This window comes from Strix uralensis, chromosome 2, assembly GCF_047716275.1.
Source record: "Strix uralensis isolate ZFMK-TIS-50842 chromosome 2, bStrUra1, whole genome shotgun sequence".
NCBI lineage: Eukaryota > Metazoa > Chordata > Aves > Strigiformes > Strigidae > Strix > Strix uralensis.
Window position 1 is genome coordinate 127,816,324 of NC_133973.1, and position 17,262 is coordinate 127,833,585.

Sequence of the window (17,262 nt, forward strand, 5' to 3'; positions counted from 1 at the left end):
CCTAGAAGTGGGCATATCTGTTTACTGGCATCCATCTTAACGGCTTGCCTTAGCATACATAGTACATCTACTGATACTTCTTTGTTCATAACTCATTTATATTTCAAAGCACAGTTTGTATATTGGAAAGCAGATATCATTAAAATGCACTGCAAGAAAAAAATCTAGCAGTATATTTAAGTGAACCATAACTGAGTCTATAAAAAGAATCGAATGGCTGTAAGCCCGTAAGATGTGTGCCCTTGTAGTTTGGATAATGAACAATTATCTTTTTGTATAAAAATATTTTTAAGAGGGTTTTATTCTGCAAATTTTATTTTCGGGAAATTCTCACTGATGTTCGTGGGTGCAAAGTCCATCAACTGAGTCTTTTAAAATTACAATGATAATCAATTTTAAAAATGCAAATAGAGATTTGTTATGTTAATTTCAAGGACAATGATAATTACTGGCAGCAAAGGTCAAATTCTACTAGTCTTTTAGGAATTATTCAAATAGATCTGACAGGATACACATCCTAAATTCCTTTCCATTAAAAAAACCCTCACAAAGCACTGTTCTGAAACTAATATCCCCTTATCCTGTCACACAGTGAATGATGCAGCAGTGGGAAAACCCTCCTGAGTCTCAGGTGAAAGATAAAAAAGGAAAAAGAAAAAAAATCCATTAAAAAGTAAGAGAAAGCCATAAATAATTTGAGATTAAAGGGTTACAGGATTTCTCAGCCACAGCTATAGTTTATAAATCAGAACCACTCATTATATTAAAAAGTAAAGCACACACTCCCTGCTGCTAAGCTGCTTCTTACTCACTCATCTATAAAGTGGAATTTATTATGAGTTGAGTCTGAAATTTTTGGAGGGTGGGGACAGGGAGAGGTGGAACACAACACTGCTGACAAACAAACTCTTAAGGTCTATTCATCACACAGCAAGGCAATGCCACTCGCAATGTCTGACAACCCAGTTCTACAAAGTGGAAAAGGCTTTCAAATGCCACTGGTTATAAAACTTATGTAAGATCTGATCAGACCTCTTGAGATTAGATCCACAGGTAGAAAAACATCCATTCCATTGACTTAGCTCTCATGCAATATACACAGAGATATATATTTGAATGGCTGGTGTATCATTACAAAATGGCTCTCATTTTAGGGCTGGGGACAGAGAAGCAAAGAGGATGGTTTTCCTTGTTCCACCATTGAGTCTTGCATCTGCACGGTTTTCTGAACAACAACCAGCATTATCTTCAGAAACAGTCATGCATTTAGTGAGCGGAAAGAGGTTTTGGCATTCCAAGAAGTTGAAGATTAGGAGGAATCACAGTGAAGTCGCAGTCCCTGAATTCTTTAATGTGAAGAAACCCTCACTTGTCTCGATCTCTTGCACAGGCTATGGCAAAGAAAGTGTAATCTAGAAGAAGCGCTGCTCTGTCCATACCTGCCTTGGAGGACATTCAGGGATGGCGAGAAGAAAGGGGGAGGAGGAGCAAGAGTGCAAAGAACAAGAGCTATCCAAAGGAAAGGCAGAATGGTGAACTTCTGCCCACTGAAATGATCCAAACTTAGTCGTTTCAGACGTGCCATCAGACTTCCCTATGCTGAATATATGTATATACATATATACAGCTCTAAGTCTAATAAATGCAGTTGTAATTTTCCAGGAAAACACTGAAACTGGATCTGCTGTGATTTATGGTAGATAGAAACATTGCTTATTCCCTAACCTCCTTCTGCAAGCCCAAATTGTGTATTTTTTTCAATTGATACATATATGTTTAACACTATTTGACACTAGGAAAAAAAGCATAATTGTCCTTGATATTTAAGCAATAGCAAGGTATTTGAACATTGATTTTATCTTCAGTGTTTGTTATTTTTTTAAAAAAAGTTAGTCTTAGTCTGGAAGAAAAAGATGTCATCTCCCAATTAATGTTTTAAATTGATTTGCTTGAGAAAAATCCTACCATGAAAACCAACTCTGAAAAAAAGCCTCCTTTGAAGAAAAGACTTTGAGATTCTTTCAAGGAAATCTCTGCTGAAATGAAGCTAGCCTTGGGACAGTAGGCACTTTACAAAGAGAATGTTTCATACTGATAACCATGAAAACAAAATGAAAGCCTATACTTCAAGATGCTTAATAAACATCTTAATGAGCAATCAAAAACTATATGCTATCAACTGGCATACACTTCCAAAGAAACCCTGCCTTTAAATCTTCCAAGAAGTAACACAGAAGGATTAGCAATAAATGTTTTAAATGTCCTTCCTCTGTTGGATTAGAGCTGGGTTTGCAGGGCACTAAGTAGTGTATTGCAAATACACCAACTTCTTTGATCCATTTTCTTTAAGTGAAGTATATTCTTCCCCTAAAATAAGAACTGAATCCATCATATGAGTTTTTAATATGTTGTTCACATCATCCAAAATGGTCTAGTGACAAACAAATAAATCTTGGTTGCCAGACACCCCAATCTAGCCTACACTTGTAATCAACCAGGCAATGCACTTTATTTTACATTGATTAATTCTCTATTAAACAAGGCAGAAACTGCATCAAACACCGTGACAGAGATGTATCAGAGAACATCCTGCTGTGAGATTTGTGATTATAATCTCTTTTGGAGTGAAACACTGATTTATTCCTGATTCAGTCTGGTACATTTTAACAGACCATGGTCAGATGAAGAACCACTGGCTGAACTTCTGGGAATATTGTCTTAGATATTGGATACTGCCTCTCATCTGGAGTACTAGAAGCAGTCTGGAAATGCTCCGTGCTGCTCCTCAGCCTTCATATACCCTCAAAACAGGTCCTCATATGATGAATGCTTCTGAAGTTGCACTTAAGCACTGAAGAATAATTAATGAATTAGGTATAAATGCTAAACTCTCAAGAGTCTTATAGACATGTTAAGTCTATGCAAGGACTACTATGAAGCACCCAGAGAAGCACCCAACACAATTATCTTTGAAAGACGGATGCCAGAGGGGCATGGAGAGAGAGAGAACATTCTTGTGTAAAAACAAACAGGACTCTTTAAAAAAGTCGTGCAGCTGAACTATTCTGGTAACTCCACATGAAACCACTTCCTTCTGAAGGTACTCATGTTGAGGTTGGAAGACTGAGCCCATCAGAGGTGACAGCTGAGAAGGTGTCAGATTCACACATTTCTGGGGTACTTAAGGCTGGTTTTCGAAAGCATGCTGCCATTTTGAAGCGGGCTCATCTGCAGTGCTGTAAGCTCCTGCAGGATAAGTTTTACCAGTGTTACTATCGGCCATTTAACATTTTCTTGATCACAATCTTAGGATGCAAGGGGGCTAAGGATGATGAAATTTCGTTCAGCTGCTCAGTTTTATTAATGTGAATTTTTATGACTTATTCAATTTTCCAACATATGGCACATGCTTTCTTTTTTATTGTCTACTAAAACCTGCTTTCTGATACAAGATATGTAGAAGCTGTCTTTGCTAATGTGCTTGCAATTGCATTAGGAAAGAAATATTTCAAATGAAGATAATACGTTGTGAGTTCCTCGGGCACTTTGGGAAAATCAACGATAAAGAAGGCAAGATGATTGAACCGGCAAGTTGGGTAGACAGGTTGTCCCGAGAAAGCATTTTAATACTGAATGACCTCAGAGGGATGTGGATTAGTTGTTGCTTGTAATACCACTGCAGCCTAAGATGTAATGCTGATACACCTTCAATACAGATTAAAGACTTTACTTAAAATACTCTCATTAAACTGAAGCACTTAGAGAGGGATTTCATGAAAAGTCCACATCTACTTGCAATGTCATCTTTGGATGAGAAGGCTTATCATGTTGGGACGATACAAATTCATTCAGAAAGTGCTTTTTCTCTCTAATTGACTGTTAAGATTCCCAAGACACCTAGCACAGATATTTATCTCTACAGTTTGGACACCTAAGTGAGATGATTTCCACCCTTACTTCCTTGAGATTGATCTTAATGCTCTTGCATAAGGCCTGGAAGCATTCTATTTCTATAACTAGGATTTTTTTTATGTTATCTGAAAGCATGTTATAGTTTATATAGGATTTTCCAATAAAACTGTAGCCAATTCCAGCTGTTATCAAACCCAGGACAGCTGTAGAAACAGCCCCTGGTACAAAAGATCTTACTAGTTGGCTCTCATGAGACCTTTCCAGCACAGCCCTGATTTTCAGTTTCACAGATGGCATAGCATGGTCAAGAAGTAGATCTCAGGAAATTGAACCAAGACACCTCTGAGCCAACAGACTTTAGGTTGTGTTCTTGGTATAGAGTAGCCTTGGTTACATTTTCTGGGTGAATCAGAGTGTTACCTTAATTCTTATCTTGTTTCTTGGCTTCACAGTCACTATGAACATATTTTTCTTCTGACAAAAGTTCTGTATGCTTTGAAAAGAATTAAGTTTCCTTTTTATAAAAAACAAGCACTGAATCTTACATGACTATGAGGAGAGGATCTTCTGATGTGAAGCTTACCACTCATTTGGTGCAATGGACAGGCCAAGGAAAACTTCCTGAACTGTTAAAAGGGGTTTCTAGAGGTCAGTTGGAGAATTTGCCTAAGGCAAGACACAACATAGATCTTACATTCCCACAGAATGTGGGCTCTGCATATCTGTCCCTTTTGAATGTCAGTGTTGTTTTCTTTTTTATTTTCAAGCATATTCTGCTTATATTTTGACTATTGCATTTGCTTCAAGCAATGAAGTCTTTTTTTGTAGTGCTTTTCCTAGACGGGGTTCTTTTTTGAGAAGATTCTGAGCCTCCCTATGTTTCTATCAGCTGTTGATATGCAGTTTAAGATGGGATTACGCTGCTGTGAGAAACTATTTTCTCCTCTGAGAAGAAAACATGCTAGCAAATCTGGAGGACTTGTAGGCAAATGAGTCCCACATGGGGGCCTTTCTCCTTCTTTTCCACTGGAATGATCCAGAAGAGTGGGATTAAATACACATCTGAGAAATATCTGATGACTGTGGAGAACCAGACTTATTCACTCTTAGATGCAAAGATGGATCTCACTGAACTCTGGAGGATATTCCCAAATTAAATACAGCTAAAACCTGGCAAGACTCTTCCTTCACTGGTAGATAGCAAAGATCATACATGCTCCATGTTCAAACTTAATAAAGCCAGGATATTCTGAGGTTCTCACACAAGCCTTATTTGGCCTACCATTTGATGGACAAGTGGAGAAGAAGAAAAATACAGGAGATGATCTAATTTAGAGAAGAGTTCTCTAAACCACATTTTCTCAGGGCAGAGAAGATACATACTTGTCTTGTCCCAAAGTAACAACACCAAGGACAGTGATGATAAATTGGGCCAATCACTAAAATTCTCACATTGGTCAGAGCAGAGCATCAGAGGAAAATGCAGAAAACTAATTCACCCTGAAACTCAAAGGTGAGTCTGAAGTGCCTCTAGGATTTTCAGGAAAAGAAGTAAAGCCAAAATTTCCAATTTTTCTCTTTTCAAAGAAGTTGAAATAAACTTAGCAACTGCCTCAAGACATACAAATTCAACTACAGACTTTTGTTAATCATAACATAATAAATATTAATAATATGACATGCAAATATTTCTTCTTTTCTTTACTATATCATGCTAAGAAGAAGAAAATAATGCAGACTCTAAATTTGCAGATAAAGTTATTGTAAGGAGAGTCAAAGCCTTGGGTTTGCTGCTAAGAAGCTGGAGGTAAGGGCGTAAAAAGCAGAAAAGAAATCAGAAGGGTATTTTAGACAGTTGTCAGAGAAGATAATTCAAAGGAAGCTAGGGAGCTACATGTTTCTGACATTAATGAAAATTTGCAGCACTGTGAATTAAATGGACAATTAATTAAAATCAATAAATATTTAAATTATTGCCATTTAAGCACCCTTGACAAAAAGTTCTGATGTGCTTTTAAAGTTTGGCTGCTCTTATAAAGGCATAGGCTGGGGAAAGAAGGAAAGATAGAGAGGCCTTTTTGGAGAACCAGAGAGATGCTGTGCAACATGCTACTTAAGCAAAAACTAGCACCATGCAGCTTAGCTCCAGTGTCAAAATAGTCATCACACCATTCCCACCACCAACAAAGGAGAAGAGACAGAGAGGGCTCAGTTTACCTGGAGAAATAAGGATCTCTGACTTATTTTGGAGTTCCCATTGAAAATTAGTTTTGCACAAATGACTGAATAACTGAAACAGCCTACATTCATGTCTTTCACACTGTGGGATCTGCATGAACTGAGAATGGCATTGAATGCAGTCTGAAAACAGAAACCAGGTATGACATCTCAACCATTCCCAATTAAACAAACAAACAAACAAACAGTTAAGCATCCTGTTCCTCCCTAGTCCGTGGAGGGAAGATGATCTCCCTGCATGTGAGGCACCTTCCTCTCTTGGAACTGATTAACTCAGGAACTTAAACAGTTACTTAAAGTTTATATAATTCAGGTGTAAATTAGATGCTGAAGTTAGCCAGACAAAATACTAATAGCCAACTTCATCCACCCTCCCTCCTTTTATTTAGCTGGGCAAAAGTGCTTGTTATGCATTAAAAAAGAGGTCCTCTGGAAGTCCAATGCCCATTTAGTTTGAAAAGGTCATAAACATAAAGGTCAAGCTGCAAACTCTATATTAAACCATGTCTCTACATAAGCCTTCAGGGCTTTTGTTGACATTACTGTGAACTGCGCACAGAGGTCCAAAACCACAAAATAGCAGGTGGAGCAGGATCAGGTCTAGGTTTTACAGCAGCACAGAAACCATCTCTTGCATCAGCAGTCCCATACAGCTTCCATACATGACGACTAACTTCTACTAATAACCCAAATCTTTCATACGGCTTTTCAGCATTAGACCTTAATGTTCCCCCAAAAGGAAAGTATCAACATCTTTTTCTTCCACATGATGATACTGAGGAACAAGGAGTAAAAAGTGTGTTTTGATACTGACATTGACTAAAGGCAGCAAAAATAATCTAAATATACAGCGCTCTGCCTATAAACCTCTCAGGGTGGATTTTGTCTTTGCACCTTGTATGCAGAGCATCTAGAACAACAGGGTCTTCTGCATGCCTGGGATTGTTGGTCACTCCTATTGCAGAAATGGGTGCTGTTGCTAGTTCTATTACTTACAGCATCAACATTTGTATGGTAACAGTACTGAACTGGATAGTCAGGGTCACCCACTTCTCCTTAAGTCTAGGGAAGATCTGTCTCCATGACTCTCTGCAGTGATGCCGCATCTTGCAGCATCAGGAGCTACAGCCCATAGGGAAACCATTAGAGTTGTATAAATAGCAAAAACCTTCTAAACAATTTGAACTATTTTAGCCATAAAGGTTCCACTAAATGACAAATTAAAGGTTTAAATTTAATCTCTGTTCGGTAGGCAAAAATGAAATATTATTGTAAGGTGTTGCTTGATTGCAAGTGACTCTAATAATGTAAAAGAACGCAGTGGAAGAGTGGGGGTTCTCTCAGTGCTTAACACAGGCAGCATTTTAATGAGAGTTGGTGAGTTTGTCAAGGAAAGGACCAAAAGGCTGCAAAAGGCAAAGGAGTCCAGCAAAAGGTTCAAATGGGAAAAAAAAGTGTAAATAACATCAATAAAGATGGATTTCTTCTGGGAGGAAAGTTAAGAGTCAGTGAGGAAGAGAATGGGAATGTAAACATTAGCTAATAAATTGCATGTAGCATACTAAAACAACCAAGGGAATGGGACGAAAACTGTAGGAAGCATATGCTGTCCTTCCCCAGGGGCTAACAGGAACCTTAGAACATGACAATAGCTTTGGGTTTAATTTTAATATGGTTGGCACATCAGAAACCAGGCTACAAATTCAAAGAGGAAATGTTGCTGCTTCTGTCTCTCATCTGCACAAATTGGCAATAAAAGGTGGATGAAAATGACTCTGACAGACCCTTTCTCTTGTGGTCCTTGTCCTTCCTGTTGGCTAAACCCATCCACAAATAGCTATGCTGAAATGAGAGCCAGGCTCAATCCCTGTAAATAAAGACTGCTGATGCACCCTTTCCACTAAGTCTGTGTCAAAGGCTTTTTGTTTCTCTAATCTTTCATATAGTATTTGCTTTATAACCCTTCATTTAAATACTGCACCACTTTGTGCAGACAGAGTGTTTTACATCCAAAGGTATACAAACTTTACGTACGAATATTAAGTAGCACACTGACTTTGCAGGGTCGTTGTGCTGCTGGGGAAAGTCTCATTTTGGAGATGTTAAATGAGTTATTTTAAATCACATAACTGAATCAGCAGCAGAAGTGGGAAAGAAATGCTTAGGAACATTGATTCCTGTTTCTCCACTGCAATCAAGTGATACCCTCTACTCCCTGTCTTTTTGGCAGCTACATCCTTAGTGGCATTTCCCTGCGATTTTAAGACCACTACTTCTATGGCTTCTCCTCTGCTAAGGATAGTTCTCCTTCCCTATTTTTATAGACAATTTTATGTAAGGCAATTTTGTGGTTGAAATCTCACATCAAAACACATTTCTCTTTTTCAGCTTGCATTCAAGACAAACTTTTGGTGGCTCCATTTGTAACCCATATGTTGATGCATCCCATTCTGTTTCACAGTTAAATGGATGGCACTGGACTGTGAAAAGTTTGAATTAATTATTTGTGATAAACTGCGGAAAATCCGTGAATAAAATGATAATAATTGGACACAAATACGGTAAAAGCTGTCATAGAAACAAACGCAGCACATCCATGTGTCGCATTGCATCCTGTCACAGGCACTTATGAAAGATGTAATATAAATTGTCTCAAAGAACTTGCAAAAATAAAAGGCAGCCTGGATAGTTGTATTTTAGCAAATGTGTTTGCACTAAGGGTACCTTCTGTTGAACAGTTCTGCCCACAAGCTGTCTGTAGAATATAGAACATCTCTCGAGCATGCTTGCCACCTTGAAGCAGGGCAGTCGGAAGCAGAAAAAAAAGAACAGAATGCAGAAAAAAAGGTGAAGAAAGAGAGAAATGAGGGACAGCAAGTCTAAGTACCATAAATACATTTAGAAATGAGATTAGCAAAGTATGACAATAGAATTTAAATGACAGACAACATTAAAATTGCAGTAAATAACAGTATGAAAAAAAACAATTCAGCCATACAGCGCTCTTTTTTTCAGCTTAGCTAAGGAGTCGTAACAAAAGCAGGAATATTATTATTATTGTTATTGCTATATTAAAATAGCATTTTCATTTCAGCATTACGAAAGTGGGTTTAATTTGGGGTGGGACAGTTCATGGTTAGTTTTCTTGCTCTCAAAACCACACATCCATATGCTTTGCTTCTAAAGCATCCTCCTCACACCTCTGGCTCCCAACTTACCGACAATATCAAACCAGAGGGGAATGTTAGATGGCTGCACGGAGACCACTCCGACGATTTCTGTCACTTTATCGCTTTCCATGACTGTGAAGTTGTAAAAGGGTTCATCAAAAGTCAGGGGCAAGGGTGAGGGTGCAGGCTTTTTTATCCACTCAATATGGAGGCGTGCAGTTGAAGATTTTTGGGGCCGGCCATTGTCCACTGCTTTTATCTGGCAGGTACAAAGAAAAGAGGACTCAGACTGAGCATCCCAGCTTGGCAGTTCAGACCTACTTCTATTGCATGATGGCAACTGCTTGGAAAATGGCCTTTCTAATCCTCTGTGTAAAATTCCATGAAAAAAAGAGGAAGATAAGCATTTATTTCTCAGTTCTCATTTTTTACCATTACACATTGACTTTTCACTGAAAAGACCGATTTTAAACTGAAATGTTTTGTTTTAGAAATGCTGGTGCAAGGCCTCTGGAGATGCAATTCAATTGCTCCCCACACAGCTCCTCATCTGCAGAACCAGTTTCTGTCTCTGATTTGATCTTCCACCCAATTCCCTCTTGCAGAAAAGCTGGGAGATTTACAATGACCCTGTGGGATGGCATGCACTTACAAAACATGCTCACCCAGACCACGTCTGACTGCTTTTAAATGGCATCTGTATTGCAGATAAGACTGGTATTCCTTAAATTGCCTTCTTCAGAATCTTTAATTGAGTTAAGTAAGTTTCAGATCATTTTCCCTGTTCTCCAAAACAAATGTAATATAAAATTTTGCCATATTTATTCTCCTTGCTTCCTACTCTCTGTCATGTTCATTAAGAGTTGCCCAGCTTGGTGCTAGTTCTTTTTATTATAATGTCCTCTAGAGGGACGGACAGACTTGATATTTGCCTGGCACGCTTTATGGTTTTAGCACAGAAAAGACAATCTGAGCAGCAACAAACACTGGGCTTAAGAAAGGGGAGAATGTAGGTAACAAAATGGGTGCTTTGATGAATAACATCAGTGTCAAACAAAGTGTTTTACTTTTAAAAAAAGGAAATGTTTCTGGCTATATAGGACCACTGGTGTAAATACGCTGCTACTATGTCTTTTAAAAATGGGAAGCATTTTCCTGAAATATTATACCCTATTTCTTTCTCTGGAAATATGTTAAGTGGGTTTGGTGCTAACACTTGCCGTCCTGCTCTGCTCAAGGAAGGCAGGCCCTTAGTCAAAAGGTGCTGAGGGTGTGATGAGCAGTTTCAAGGTAGAAAACCTTCAGCTGTTGCATTATAATAAGGGCCAGATCCCAGACGTGACTTCCTGCTCTGCACAGGGAAAGGTACTCACTCACCCAAAGGGTGCTCTACTCCGATTATAAGGTACTTCTCAATATTTTGATATTTATTAACTTTCCTGCCAGTTTCCAACCCTATGAAGGTATCCCAACAGAGACCCATTACTGTAAGTGACATCTCTTCCTTTACTATGGGCCAGATTGTGGACCTCTGACATTTTTTTGTCAACTCCTTAACTACAACTTGTTGGCTTACTGCTGTAGATGAAGAGTGCACATTCAAGTGTTATATTGCTTTATATCAATACCACCATCTTGTATTCTTTCTTTCTTTGACCTTGTCTATACAGTTTGAGTTCTGGCAAAGTATTTTGACTGAGATTTCTTTTAACTGAAATTGCTGCCATGCTGACACTCTTTAATGTGGTGAGAAGGGTACCACAATGTAGAGTACACAGTACTTCTTCTCCCTGAAGCCACCTAACTTGGACAGTATAAAGACCTTTCCATGAAGGCAAGCAATTGTATCCAGACAAAAGGTGAATAACCATTTGTAGCTATACCGGCCCAGTTCAACATGATACAACTTTGCAAGCACACAAGCCCTTGGTCTTCAATTCTGTGTATTCAGTGGAATGACTTATGCCAACAATTTGCAGGTTGAGTGAACAGTCTGAGAATAGTTCACTATGTGGTGCATGTTAATACTAGATTTCTTAATACAGTCAGATCTTACATATAGGTCATACATTAAACACAGTCATGTATCACTCTTTATACAAGAGGGCCTATTTCTAAAAAAAAGTCAAATCATGGGTTTGTATGTCAATGAAAGAGCACTTACTGTTAAGATGTCATAACTCCCCGCTGTGAACTGCTTTCTGGAAGAAACCATCCCTGTTTTGGGATCAATAAAAAATTTCCCATCATCGTTTCCATCCACAATGCTGTATGAGATTTCTGCATTAGGACCTTCATCTTTGTCAAAAGCAAAAGCTCTGTAGATTGGCTCCCCTCTTTTCTTACGGTCCCTCTCTGGCAGCTTGATCTGATAGACCTTCTCCGGAAACTGAGGTTTGTTATCATTCTCATCCAGAACCTGGACCACCACCCAAACGGAGGACTGCTTGGGAGATGTGCCCCCATCTGAGACGGTTACCTGAAAAATGACAGCAGTAGAGGTTATTCTGAATAGGTACGGTGGGACTTAATAAATTGGGAAAAAACATAAAATATAAGGAAACACCCCTCCCTACCCAAATCTAACCTGCAGTTTACAAAATCTTCTGTGTATACAAGACATGTTTACTATAAACATGCTCAATGCCTAACTCAAATATGCCCACAATGGCAAATACAGGAATCCAGAAGACTTTTTACTTTTGAGATGAACCTGGAACAGAGAACCTGCAGACTAGGAATCTATTTCTCAAAACATTAAATCCTTTTATCTGAAATTCTGCAGGTTTATCTCTGAGGAGTGAACTGGAATTAACCCATTAAGCAAGATCCCTGGTTTTTTGCAAACATATTTTAAAGTTTCTTCAGTCATGCAATGAATTTGAAAGACGCATTTCTTCTTAAATCCTAGAATAATCTCTGTCACTTTTTTCCCATTAATTATTTGGAATTTCTTAAACAACAAAAGGATTTCTGTCACTTCTTTTCATTCATTACCTGAGATGTGACAGCTCATTAATTCCAAAACTGTTTTATATGATTGTAAGGGGCACAGTGAGGCAGGTAGCAAAAAATTTCTGCTGCATTGTGTAAAGAACGCACTGTGCTGCCATACGTAAGAAATAAAATCTTTGAGACAAAAGTTAATTAGTAATTTAGCTACAACTTAAACAGAATTACTAATAATTTTCAGTCTGAAACACTGTGAAAACAAAATGATCCAAGATCAACAAGCACTCAAGAGATTTAATAATATGCCTTCAAAATGCAATCAATACGTTTCAAATTTCCCCCTCAATATTTCGATTGCATTTTTTAAAGAGAAAGAAATAAGGCAGAAAGTTGTTTCTGTTTGCATGAAAGAAGTTCAAATTTCACTTTCAGCTACATATGCTAACATGACAGTTCCCACAGTAGCAATTTTTGATGATGGTGAGACAAGATATAACATACCCTTCCCTGCTCATACCCATCATTGCACATCGATTGCTTTGCTGGTTAACTCCTCGATGCTTTATTTTTCATTAAATGTTTCTGTATTCCCTTGCAAATCATACAGCCCTGATGTCCAATACTTGGGCAAAGCAAAATTTTCTGGGAATAATGTCCCTTGCCATTGTCACCTCCTTGTGACAAGAAGTCTAAACTTAGGGTAACCCTGATTTAGTACTAAGATCAGCAGAAAAACCACAACATTTTCTATGAGAAAGGTAAAAGACCTTTCCTGTATTTATATTATAAAATAAATGTATTTAATACATTTCCTGTATTTAACTATACTTTTAGAAACTGATGCAGTGGGAGGGAGCAGACTGACAGCCTTAGGGACTGAAACCCTTTATTTATAGAAAAATAAATGGTATGGCAATATATAGTGGCAATGTAAAATCCCCCAAACTGGCCCATAACTCATTGGAGAGTGGAGCTTGTCCTCCCAATGACACGTATCAGTCTCAAGCCTCTTTCTCCTAAGACTGTGACCAGAGTTGGCAATTAGCACTTGTTGGGATCGCCACCTCGTGATGGGGATGACTGTCTGCTGCGAGCCAGACAGGGACCACCCCCACCCTGCAAAGCCACCAATGTGCTGTTTGTCAGTCACCAGCGACCGTGGGGGAAGAGCTCATTACCAGTGTACTCAGCCATCCAGTTCCCACTCGCTACACTTTCCAAAACAGCATTTATAACACCAAAAGGCTGCACAGGTGGCTGTGAATCTGCCTTTCCACCCTGGGAGAGCAACACCGCCGGGGACCTCACCCTCTCCACTTCACCGCTCTGGGAGAACTTTAGAGCTTCTGCAGCAAACAAAAAGCCAATTCTACCAATTCTCCTATTAGAGGCTTTCAACAATAGCTTTTGCCCCACTTAGAGGCTGATCCCCTCTATTTCTGTTCTACTCTGGTGCAACTGGCCAAGCTCTCAGATTAACAAAGAAAAATTTTTTTCAGGATATTTGCTGCCAGGCAATACAGGCTGTAGTGCATAGAAACAATCGGACACACACTCAAATGCTGGTCAAAAATACCAACAAAATGCTTTTATGTGGAGTAATGATCTTAATGCATAGAAAATACTAGGAAGAGTCAAGAAACTCTTGGTTTCTGAATAGAACATCACTCAACTTTTAAAAAAAAAAAGACATTTTCTTCAGCCTGCTAGCAGTCATCTACAAAAAAATATGTGTGTGTGAGATAAAAAGTTTACAACTATTAATGATAATAAATCTCTGAAAACCACGGTGGCATAAACAGTCAAGTGACTATGATGAAAAACCTACTTAAGTCAAGAGACTGCTCAAGAAGCAAAGCCGTCCTCCTGTCTTACCAATACACAGCCTCACAGTTTGTTAGGTTACTGCTGAAATCCTGACTAACATGGTGTTGTGGCAGTAAATGCGTGCATGCATTTGTTTGTTTTTGTAAGCCCAAACTTGTGGCAAATCTGTTCAGTAACAGAAAAGTTGCACTGAAAATATTTGCTGACAGCCAATTGAAAATAGTAATGGCTATAACAAGAAATGTCAGCTAATTAACAGAAATTAACATAGAAGGCCTGAAGATAGTCAGTTCTACTCTGTCTAAAACTTTAAGTCCCCAGAGAGGAAAATGTTATGTACCAGCTAAGCCTTTTTCTCTGGGTGACACTCAAAACTTTTCAAAATGACAGGCTCCAGCTCCGCTTAAAAAGATCTGAGTGCCAGACACAGGAGCTGATGTGTGAGTTAAAGCTCTCTCTTTGCAGGCATGTAAATTAATTAATTAAGCCACCCTCACACCAGTGATGTGATTATTTCCCTAACTGTAAATCTGCACCCCAGCTGACCCTTCTCTTCTGCTCCAAGAGCCTGACCCCAGCCTGGCTTTTCAGGTTCCAGCTATAAACAGGGAAAAAGGGCTGCAAAAATTTTCTCTGCTCCTACTGAAAAAAACTCCACGACAACACATTAAAAAAAAATAACAAATTGCTGCCAGTTTAAAATTGTTCCCAGACAAGAATGGGGAGGACCTGAGAGGTCGTTCAGCACACCACTCCGCAAATGCTGTTTCCATCAGGGCACTGTATCACACCGGCACTTAGGGGCCTCTCTAACTAAGGCAATTTTGATTCAAACATTACCACAGTTCTCAGCAAAATCCTTAAACAGCTGGAAATGGCAGTGAAAAGTAACCAGGGAAGGGAGGGAGGTTGGGACGTTTGTAGGACAAAGATACAAAAGCTAATTCACAGCTGGTATCTCTGGAAATGTGAAAGGCAGATGTGCAAGGCGTAGGAGACCTTGCCAGGAGTGAAGCTGTAATTCAGGACCAGTGAGGTTCTTTTGTTTAGAAACATGCAGATGTTATGGTAGGGAAAAAAAAAAGGGGGAAGAAAGGTGATATAGATGAATGACAGACTGTCTCAATATATGCTTGTCAAGATGTGACATCAAAAACCCAACAAGAGGTGCATTTCACAGTAATCAAGATGGGAAAATGGTGCAGACCAGAATTAAAGCTCTCCCAGAGGAAATGAGAAATGGTAGCTTCGTCAGCATGTGCCTTCCTAAATGCTGAACACCTTCTCCAGTCTATGTGCTGAGTCTAGTATCCTGACACAGTGGGTGCAGACATGCTGCTTCTTGTCCATGTGCAACCTGAGATGGGCCAGCCCGCTACTATCCCCTCTGCCCTTCTGGTTAGATATGGCTGTTCATGCTGTGTCAACACCGCCTAAACAGAGGATATGACCTCCCAAAGCTGAGATAGAGCCATAAGCAGCTGAATTTTGACTCTCTGACCAACCATACAAACGGTTGGTCCATTCACCAAGGGTGGAATATGTTAAAAGGAATGTGATGAGATGTTTAATGGGGTCTGATAGCATCAGACAGCAAGAATAATATGAACTTTATATACCACTTTCATGGTGAAATCCTAAGCATCACTGCTGTTCTCCCACAACCTACAGACAGTTCCAGTACATCAAATGCACTTTCTGTCAGGAATCTGCATTCACCCATCGGCTTTAATGTTTATGACTTTACTGAACCATGTCAGCCATCACACATATAGGTATTGGTTACCTGGAAATTTCTTTGCTAGAGTAATGACATTCGCACATCCCTTACAATGCTTCCTTCAGCTGGATGGACCAGGGCAAGACCTCCTGAAATCCCTCTGCTTACATCAGACATATTTTTGGAGAAAAACACACAAAAATATCTCCTTCTGCAGAGTATGACAAATTTAGTGTAATAACAGAACTTTCAAAATCCAAGTAAGGCAATTCTAATTTCTTCTGCAGGATCTACTTCAGTAGGCTTTGTCTATAGACATTGATACTACCCTTCCTACAGGACTGAGAGATACTCCTTCATATTCATGTTTATGTTGAAGTCCACAGATCAACTACAAAAAGACTTCCATAGCAGTGGACCTTCTCAGTGAAAACCAAGGTCAACACTGTTAACATACAACAGATGGAATGTTAGATATGAAAATTTATTCTTTTTATGACCATGGAGAAGACATGGAGGAGATGTCTACTGTGAAATGATTGGCTAAAACATAGGGTCAGTCTAGCAGACCTCAATACTGGTGGCAAAAGTAATTTTGCCTTGACACAGTCAATTCTATGAATTGGACTGTGACAGTTAACTGAAGAAGGTTAGCTCTTGAATTTTTTTGGAATGCAACTGTGAGGACCACCCTCCTGAATTAGAAGCACAATATTGAGTCTCATTAACAAAAGCTCATGACTTCCAAGATAATTATTAACTCAGCTGGATAGAGTAGCTAGGGGGGATCTTACTTCAACAAGTATAACAAGACAATCAGCAGGTGTTTAATGTGAGTTATCAAGTCTTGAGAAGAATGAGAATACTTCTTCCATATCATTCCTCGACAGAAGGAAGTACTCAGCCTACCCAATTTTTAAGGTAAGAGGAACTGCCACATTACTGTCATTAGCATTGCAAAACACTGAATGTGTCATATTTGCTTGTTTATTTTCATTCGTGTGATAACTGCTTGGTGCAAAAAGAGTGAGCTGAGATGAATGTGTCTCATCTGAGAAGTGTGCATAATGAGGTTTTCAGGTAAAAGTGTCTCCCTTCCCCCAACCAGAAATGCCATTTTTGCTTCAGAAAACTTCAGAAAAGAGAATCTGGTTGAGTTACTGGAGACAGAAAAATGATCAAAGGGAGCCTGAGAGCTGAGGCATACCCCTGCTGTTAGTGACTAATGGGTTTGTTTCTTCTGCCAATGCGCAAACGAGCTGCAATACCTATTGTAAGAGTCTCTGGAATTCAGTCCAAGTAAGAGAAATAAAAGATTATAAAGGAGAGCTCATTGAGGGATGAATGGAACTTTAAAGTCAAATACATTGAATTACTATCTCTGCCTACTTCAGAGAGAGATTAAATTTGCAGCTAAACTCTTACAAGGAAATATTTTTCTGA

General features: G+C 39.0%; 1 protein-coding gene across 1 annotated transcript in view; it reads right to left on the reverse strand.

Annotated features, from left to right (window-relative positions):
- Positions 1-17,262, reverse strand: part of FAT3 (FAT atypical cadherin 3) — a 416,111-nt gene that overhangs the window by 100,861 nt on the left and 297,988 nt on the right. The window contains exons 5-6 of the mRNA XM_074860296.1: positions 11,485-11,799; positions 9,369-9,579 (exon numbers count right to left, since the gene is read on the reverse strand). Coding sequence (XP_074716397.1) covers positions 9,369-9,579; positions 11,485-11,799 — 526 coding nt within the window. The remainder of the gene's footprint in view (positions 1-9,368; positions 9,580-11,484; positions 11,800-17,262) is intronic.